Here is a 9,414-nt window from a genome sequence, read left to right as displayed (position 1 = left end):
CATGTTTTCACTCTCCCTCTTCTTTCTTTTTCTCAAGTCAAGTCTCCTCTCTCCTTCTCCCTCTCTGTCCTTTCCTTCTCTCTTCTCTCTCCTTCTCCCTCTCTTTCCTTTCCTTCTCTATCTCTCTCAGTCTCTCTCTCCCTCTCTCCTTCTCGGCTCGCGGTTCCAGCGGGGTAAGATGTGAGGCTGTAAGTGAGTGAGTGAGTGAGGCAGCAGAGAGGGAGAGAGAGGAAAGGTCTGCTACTCTGAGACACATTGAAAATGGGAGGAAATCAGGCGTATAAAATCCCATAAAGGATCGCCTGCTCCCTCCGCAGCAGCTCTCAGAAGTTGTGAGGCAGGCAGGGCTGGCTGGGATAAGGGGGTGCACAGTCCTGATGGGATTATTTTTTCCATAGTATTTAATCTGTCCGTGACTCAGGGGCAGATGGGAACCCCTCTGAGGATCAGGCCGTAACCCGACACCCTGCTTCACATTCAGAGCAGCACCCCAATGAAACGGGGGTCCTGACGGAGACCCCAGCACGCAGGCAGGGCTGCGGACGCACTCTCAGCTCTCAGTGCAGCGGCAGTTATTTATAGATTGTTGTTTAAGTTAAGTAAGCCTACAGCTGGGTCTTTGGTTTATGAAAATTCAATGGGCTGTAATTGCCGAGGAGCTTTATGCATATTTAATGCAAGGCGCTTTTTGAGGGAACAAATGTGCCACACTATTCCAGCAGATTCTCTTTATCAGGACTGAGTGCACCGTCCGCACTAACTGATCACGGGGCGCGTGTGATGCTTATGGACCCAGCAGACTCTCTTTATCAGGACTGAGTGCTCTCTGTAATTTGTGATGTCACAGCTGCTGCAAGATCAGTACTTGAACCCGAGGCCCTGAGATCACACCTGCACTGTGTTTAATGTGAATTCAGCAGCTTACTCACCTGTAGGGACACATGCAGCTTTGGGCTGAAGCAGTTTTACATCTATGAGAATGTGTCACGTCATGAAACCAACAATGGGAAGATCTATGACAAGCTGTCTCTCAATGACACACTGTCCGAAACAATCAAAAAGCAGTCTTCCATAGCAAACCTGATATGATTGGTTCAGATTAGTAAATTATTAACACATGATGGTTTCATTCCATTTTTGGGTTCATAAAACCTCGTGATGCACCATTATTAACAATTTTATGTTGCTTATAGCTTTGAACTTATGCCCTCTATGGGAATTGTATTATTGTCTTGTATGAGTGTTTTGATACAGAACTACACAGGCTGTTACTGTCTGTGACCCCATGGCACCCATGGCACTGTGTCTGTATGTATCCAGATGGCGCACCAGCGGAGAGAATCACACGCCGCTGAATTATACCTGAGCTCTTCAAGGCTTTTTCTTTTAAAAAAAGAGCCCACTTTGCTCTTGTAAAAAATAATGCTGACTAGAAGAAGAGCAAAATAAAACTTCTATTCCAAGTACAAACCTAGCTGAACTCTGTTGCTGTAAATAGATTTATTTTCAAAGGAATTTGCTCCTGAGTGATATTTGCACCCACTTGGTCCTTTGAAAGTTGTCTTGTGAGTGATTTTTCTCCAACTGCCAGGCTGTGTTATGAAGATCCCAGAGTAATACAGCATGGCAATTTATTCCCCACATGAATAATTCTCTCTGAATAAAAGAAGTGTTTTCTCATATCAGTGAATCATCAGCTGGAGAGGCGCCTCCCTGTTCCCCAGACAGGAGGTGATGTGCTGGGATTGAGACGTTGTGAAGCTCGCAGCCGCGCTCTGGCCTCCCGGTTACCTGTGTCCGTGTGTCTGTCCTGCCGCAGGTGAGGCTCACGTGGGTGGAGATGTCGCCCTCCTGGGGTCACTGTGTGATGGCCGCTCTGCTCTGCAGCCCACTGTGGGTCGCGGGGCGCCTGGCCCCCGAAAACGAGGTGCCGCTGCGCCCAACCGCCTGGCTCCCAGAGGCCCGGGTCACACCCGTCCCGCTGCCCCGGGATCGAACCCGCAGGTGAGGGACTCACCACCTGGTGGCACTGTGGGCTGGAAACACACACATAACCCTGAGAAAAACCTTTACCTGAACTACCTCAGTATGAATAGCACTTTTTGAGGGGAGGGGGGGACATGGGGAGGTTCGCACTGTGAGGGGCAGTCTGTGTGCTGGATCTGCCACGCCCACCAAGAACGGAGGGGGCGAGGGGGGGCTGGGGAGGACTGTTCCCTCATACGTGCAGCAGTAAGTATGAGGGCAGTGGAAATGAATTAACCATCAGAACCGTGAGAAATGGCTGCCAGGCCTTAACAGGAATCGGTTAGGGATCAACCTGAGGGTGGCAGTACACTGACCACACCTACCGAAGCATGTGACTGCACGTGTAAAGCTGTGTCTCACTCTTGAGTTCTGCATCTCTTCCTGCAGGCTGTACTTCACCCTGAGGAAGAGGACGGCTGCCATGTCGGTCACCGTCAGCCCCTGTGATGCCCCCATCGAATGGAGTCTGAGCGCCAGGACCCTGAAGGACAGACCATCCAAGAGCCTGCACTGTGAGTGGGAAGCCGAGCACCCAACACACACTGCAACACCCAACACACACTGCAGCACCCAACACACTTCAACACCCAACACACACTGCAACACCCAACACACTGCAACACCCAACACACACTGCAATACTCTGCACACTCAAACACACACACTGTTGAACCCTTCCAACACACTCCAACATCCTTCTGACACACTGCAGCTGCCAGCTTGTTCACTCTCACCTTTGCCTGCTGGTCTTTGCATGCATCCACCGCGGGGGTTACCCTGAATCCAGGAGCAGCTCCACACACAGGGGCCTTAGAGAGTTCCGCTCTCATCTGCCACTCAAAGCATTAAAGTGCCCCCATTTCTCAGGCTACTCTGCCTATGAACTCCCCAGATTAGCAGATGCAGATTCACCCACATTCGCAGTACGGACTTACCTCCCTCACCACACATTCCCTAATCTCCGGCTTCAGAGAGAACAGTGGGAGATATCCAAATGCCACAATCTCACCCGCACACTGCAACACAGCCGCAGATAAGGCGTGCGGGAGGGTGGCATTTCTGAAGCGATTATCTGATTAAGCTAATCCCACGCCTCCTTGGCTTTGCGTTCTGTCTACTTGCTGCCTTTTAATGTTAACGCTGAGTGACAGCGTGCACACACACGGACCGCCAGTCTAACCACAGTGTTCCGGTCCGTCTCGGCTGGGGGCACCAAAGGGCTCAGTGCTGGTGACGCCAGGACGCCCCAAACCCCCCCCCCCCCCCCCACGGGCTCACAGCTCCCCTCTGAAACCTTAGCCCGCTGTGCAGTGCGGGTGAGAGGGAGAGATGCTGAGTGAGCAGGCCAAGGTCAGCGGGTCGCAGGGGACAGGGCTGCTGCAGTGCGCGGCTGCTGGTATGCAAGTGTATGTGATGACTTTGCATGCAATTTACCTGCTTAACCATCTGAGGCATAATTACAAAGCAGGAAAAATACTGCAAAGTGCTTTGCTGCACAATGGTTTTTATCTGCATAAATATCTCATTACAAGCCAAGTCACACATTTATTTCAAATGCATTTTGAAGAGGAAGTGTTCTGGAAGGAGAAACAGCATGATGATGACACATAAATCTTTTAGGGTGCTCAGGGTCCCCGATGGCAGTAACAATAATTCACTTTGATTGCATAACATTAGGTCCTCTCATTTTTCAAAGAATGACAAAATTATCAATGCAAAAGAGGGAGAACGTGTGTGTTGCAAACTGTGCATCTCTTGTTATTCTAGTGAAGACGGATAGAGAGAGGGAGGGTTTTTCAGACAGAATGGTGGGTAAACACTGTTATCTCCACAGGGAGCAGCAGGAAAAGCATGCCGGAGGTGTGGTGGAGGGGTCCTGGGACCGAGGCGAAGATGTACTCCTACACAGGCAGTGCGGTGGACACCTTCACCGGCCCAGCTTACACTCCCGCCTCCATCTACATCCTGAGACTCAGGTCCAGGGAGAAGGACACCAGTGCCTCCGTGTACCTGCAGGAGGGCGCGGGGGCCCTGGGGGCGTTCCCCGAGCTCCCTCACGACCCCCGCGTGCACACGGTGGGGGTGGGAATGACTAGTGTCACCCTCAGCTGGGTGCCCAGCGGCTCCGTCCTGAAACTCCCACCCAACAGCCACAGCTACCAGTACTGCGTGCTCGTCAACCGCAAGCACAACTACAGGAGTGTGTGTGCGGCCCAGCAGGCCATGAAGAAGGAGAAGAAGAAGGAGAGGAAGGACAAGGAGCAGAAGGTGACGGTGTGGCCGATACTGAAAGAGTGGTGGTGGCAGCAGTGGGATTGGTTAGAGGAAGAGGAGGAGCCAGCGGTGTCGCTGTTGGATGAGTACCCAGGCCTGCAGTGCGTCTGCAGAGGAGCGGAGAGCGTGTGCACGGTGTCGGAGCTCACCCCGGACACTCAGTACTACTTCGACGTGTTTGTGATGGACGTGCGGAACGGCACCAGCGCGGCGTACAGCGGCACAGTCGCCCGCACGCACGAGGAGGCGCGGCCCGCCGTGGCCCCGCTGGGGGAGGGGGAGCTGCGCTGGGTGCCGCTACAGCGGGACGGGCGGCAGAGCAGCCAGCTCTTCAGCTTTCGGCCCCGCGGCTGGCAGCAGAGCGCCCTGCTGACGCTGCAGAGCTGCGGGGCCCAGGACGCCGCGGTAACGGTGTCCAGCAGGGGCCAGGTGCTGGCCTCGCAGGCCGTGGGGCGTGAGGTGGCGCAGATCTGGCTGCAGGGGAAGTCCTCATACCTCATCCACTTGGAGGCCGCGGGGGCTGCAGGGGCGCCTCAGGGGGGCATAAAGATGCAGGCGTCCTCGGCGTATCACCGACAGGCCCCTCCCGCGCTGCCCCCCACCCTGCAGATAAAGTCCTTCAGCAAGCTGCGGGGCTGCCGCTCGGTCACGCTGGCCTGGCTCGGCACCGAGGAGCGCAGCCTGTACTGCGTTTACCGCAGAAAACTGGCTGACGGGGAGCAGGCCGGCGCGGACAGGTGCCTGGGGCCCGAGTCCCGCTCCGAAACGGAGAGGGTTCTCTGCAAATACTTCCAGGAGCTCAACCCTCGCAAGGCCGTCACCACGGCCACCATCGGAGGGCTCGAACCCGGGGCGGCATACGTTTTTGATGTGTATCTAATGAGACGCTGGGGGATTCCGGTCAAATACCACAGCAAGACTGTGCGCACTCGCAAAGAGTGCTGAGTGCCCTGCAGGGCCCGCCGCTGGCAGACTGAGAGCCTGACAAGGCATTGAGACTTACAATAACGTAACCACTGAGGGGAGGCCACTCATAAATGTGCTTTGTTCCAGTTACGGTCCATTTCACCCTCAGCAGCCGACACCCGCCGGAGTGGAGAAGCACAGAGGCTTTCACTCAGCAGGCTATCCTTTCTTACTGTGTTATTGTTGCTGTGTCGTCTTCGATGTGCCAGTTGTCCAGACTGCGTGTTTTTGTTCTGTGCCTGAAAACCAGCAGAGAGAAAGTCTGAACGTCAATCAGCTTAAATTAGCAGGAGGCGTGAGCAGATAAACCTCACGCCGTAGAGACAGGAGAGAGCTGACGGAGAGAGCGATGGAGCTAAATACAGAGGGACAGTCTTTAGCAGCGAGCGCATAAACGCCAGACCCGACCGCAGCGTAACGATCAGGGGAAGGTCAGCGCGTATCCTGCGATCCGCTTGTGAATGCGCCAGAGTGTGTGCGTTGGCCATCTGTTTCGCCGTCCTTGATGCATTCCTGCATCACGTTTTACTGCAACGATAAAAATCACATCCGCTACCTATTACCATCACACAGAGCGCACTTAACCCTTTCCCTAACCCTAACCATCACACAGAGCGCACTTAACCCTTTCCCTAACCCTAACCCTAACCATCACACAGAGCGCACTTAACCCTTTCCCTAACCCTAACCATCACACAGAGCGCACTTAACCCTTTCCCTAACCCTAACCCTAACCATCACACAGAGCACACTTAACCCTTTCCCTAACCCTAACCCTAACCATCACACAGAGCACACTTAACCCTTTCCCTAACCCTAACCATCACACAGAGCACACTTAACCCTTTCCCTAGCCCTAACCATCACACAGAGCGTACTTAACCCTTTCCCTAACCCTAACCCTAACCATCACACAGAGCGTACTTAACCCTTTCCCTAACCCTAACCATCACACAGAGCGCACTTAACCCTCTCCCTGCAGAATACTCCACTGAGAGGGAAGCATACAAAACACCACCACAATTTCCTAATGTTTATCACATCGAATCTCATTATGATTTTTAAAAACATGTAAATAAAATTAAAATGCCACATACAGAGAAAAGTCAGTATGTTATATGAAAGTCTAATATGTAGGCCTCTATTTACAATAGAAAACTGTGATCCATCTCATGTTTTCAAAGCTGAAAATCAGTCCATGAGCAAATACAAAACCTTCATTGAATGCATGGTCCTGTCTCTGCTTATCAGTGAGCATATTATGCACAACTCCAGCTCATCTGTAAATGTTCCAAATACTGTACTAAAATGTTTTCATACATTATTTCCTTTATGTTGATGACAGTTGGATTTGATGTAATGTAACTTTATTGTATTTCATAGATTAATTTGGATTATGGCTTTATTCAGATAGGCCTCATTTCCTGTGTTTCCAAACTCTTTCCTCCTAATTGCACAGGTTGTGTCTGAGTGTCTGCAAAACCCCTTTGTTATTCCTATTAAATATAATTACAACAAATCATTGACAGCATTTTTTCTTATTAGTTTAAGATGTCTTTAAATGACTACATTTTCCGCAATAACAAAATGCAATAAATGACAGCTTCAGTGGTATGGGCAAGTTATACCAGAAATACCACAGATGAGTTATTTAACTTCTATTGGCGCCTGTTCATGAAGGTACAGGTTCGTGTAAAGAACAAGGTCATGGCTTGTAAAATGTACTGCGCGTTTCTGCTGTTAGCCGCAGGGTGTTCCTCCCCTGACACGCGGCGTGACGGGTCTCTCCCACGGAGGATAAAACGCGCCTGTTTCTCCCGTTACAAAGCTGCATATGAACACTTCCAGCGTCTTCGGGGCAAATATAACAAAGGAGTACAAATGAAACGAGCGAAATAAAGCAGACACACAAATCAAACGATAGAGGAAGATATAGGAACATGGGGAGAGCTTGACAGCAGAGATTACATATTGCAATTAAGATGATACATGCATTTTCTCGTAGGCTACAGTTATATTATCAATTCAATTTTACGTGCGTGAAATGTCATTTTCAAGCCTGTGTGGAATGATGCATTGTCATCTTTAGGTCGTTATTTTTCAGAAGTGTTTTAATTTGGGCAAATCCCACTGTGAAACGTCACGTCCCAAGCACACTCCCGCTGCACCCTTCCTTTCGGATGTCAGATTCAGTGCTACAGAAACAAAAGCGCGCAGACGGAAACGCGCACGTACGCGGGAACGCCTTCACTGCGCAACTACGCACGGCGCCAAATTCAGGCGTGACAGATTCATCAGAAGCCGCACTTCCACAGACTTGAGTTCAGCTGTCTGGTTTGGCACAGATAAATTAATTCCTTGTTTTACTAGCTAGTTAGCGTCTGAAACAATCCAGTAGCTGTATTCACTCCAGGGCAAGATCCGGCGACGGTTAGTCTTTTGCCGGGTAAAATATTTACATTTTTCACTAGTAATGATACATGATATGTACGACACAACGTATAGCCTGTAGACCTAATTTTTGGTAAACTGGTACAAGCATGGCTCACCTAAAATTGAATAGGCCTATATATTAATATATTAATATTTTACCTGCTGTTATTCAGTGTTTTATTCCGTCCTACCCTCTGTCTCCAGTTCCGAGGTGCAGTTTCGCTCTAATCTGCCCCGCTGGCTGGGATCGGATGGACGCGGGCTTGGATCAGAGCTCCGCCAGCGTCTCGGCCCCGTGTTGATTGCATTTTGTGTGTTTCGCCTGACAGAGCGACGGGGTTACTGGCGCAATGCGAGTACGAGGTGCTGGGGGTCGCGAAGGAGCGGATGCTATAAAGCGTCGCTGCGCGTCCCCCCGCAGACCGAGCCGGAGCTCCGAGCCCCACAGCCTGTGCGGGTCCACAGAGGCGCTGCTTTATTTTGATTTGCGCTATTAGCTTCCCAGCACATGATGCTGTTTTCAGATAAATTGAAATATTCGTCTAAATAGTATGATAAATTTGTAGAATTAGTGTGTTTGTTTGATTGCCATTTTACGGCGCGATTTTATTAGTTAATCCGCTCATTTGCTCCAGAAAGTCTTAACGGCTGGGAGGTTTAACTAGCTGCCGTGCTCCAAATCAGACAATCTTACCCCTACGTTTGACTTAAAGTCAGACATGTTTCAAAGATCAGACATGTTGGCAGGTTCTGGGTCGGGTGTAGTCTGCGCTGAGTGACGCGGAGCAGTGGGCTGTTCACGACGGGCAGGGGACCGTGGAGGAGGAGTCCGAGCCCGGGTCAGAGCCGCTGCTGGGAGGAGTACAGGAGACTGCTCTTCCCTTCCCCAGGGTAAATGCTCTTCCCCAGGGTAAGTGCTATTCCCCAGGGTAACTGCTCTCCTGAGTCCTCTGCACTTTAACGTCATTCTTCTGTGATGAATCTCTGCATCGTTACTCAAATCTGTGCTCACTTGAGTTCTGTCACACCCTGTTTCTGTTTCCCTGAAGCAGGTGTTCAGCTGTTTGTGCTGCCCTACAAATACATGGAGGCTTTTGTCTTTCACTTACTGGCAAATTCAGACCTGGACGGAAATGAGGATCAGAGATGTGGTTAACACACAGATATCACCCTATATCTGAATGAGCATTTCCGCTGTTTCCCCCTCATTCTGCCTGCATTCCGCTCAGACTTTCAGTCACTGTGTGATGGAAGCTGGCGCCTGAGTGACCTTGATGTTCTGGTCTCTGTTCGGCCTGCAGATCAGGCTCTGTTTGCGCCGGCAGGTTACAGGCTCTCGCTCTGGTCTTAGGTTACCCTGGCAGACTTTCTGGACTTTGAGAGGAAATACAAGGACAGTGAGGACAGCAGCTGCAGCAGTTGCAGCATGAAGCGGACGTGGATCTGATCAACGTCAACGCTCTGCTGCACGCAGGATGACGAGGCTCGCGTGTCCCGCCTCATCCACACCGCCATCGACGCGGGCGAGCTGCCCGCCTTCCACGCCTTCACCCACGAGGGTGAGGGGAGGAGGCGCGCGCCCCCGAATGGTACTCCTCCTCACCGCTGCTCCTCACCCTCTTTGATGCTTTCCTGGCTGGACTTGAGGCGAAATACTCCCAAAGAGGAGGAGAGGCCGGCGCAGGGAGGAGAGGGAGGAAGGAAGGGGTGCAG

At 51.4% G+C, this 9,414-nt stretch overlaps 1 protein-coding gene across 1 annotated transcript in view; it reads left to right on the top strand.

The window, feature by feature from the left end:
* Nucleotides 1-6,050, top strand: part of ndnfl (neuron-derived neurotrophic factor, like) — a 6,561-nt gene extending 511 nt beyond the window's left edge. Inside the window, exons 2-4 of the mRNA XM_036546434.1 lie at nt 1,820-2,004; nt 2,416-2,540; nt 3,863-6,050. Coding sequence (XP_036402327.1) covers nt 1,841-2,004; nt 2,416-2,540; nt 3,863-5,247 — 1,674 coding nt within the window. The 5' untranslated portion in view covers nt 1,820-1,840 and the 3' untranslated portion in view covers nt 5,248-6,050. The remainder of the gene's footprint in view (nt 1-1,819; nt 2,005-2,415; nt 2,541-3,862) is intronic.
* The last annotated feature ends 3,364 nt before the right edge of the window (nt 6,051-9,414 follow it).

Source organism: Megalops cyprinoides, chromosome 15, assembly GCF_013368585.1.
Source record: "Megalops cyprinoides isolate fMegCyp1 chromosome 15, fMegCyp1.pri, whole genome shotgun sequence".
NCBI lineage: Eukaryota > Metazoa > Chordata > Actinopteri > Elopiformes > Megalopidae > Megalops > Megalops cyprinoides.
Note: the sequence above shows the minus strand (reverse complement) of the source record. Positions and strands in the feature narration are given on the sequence as shown.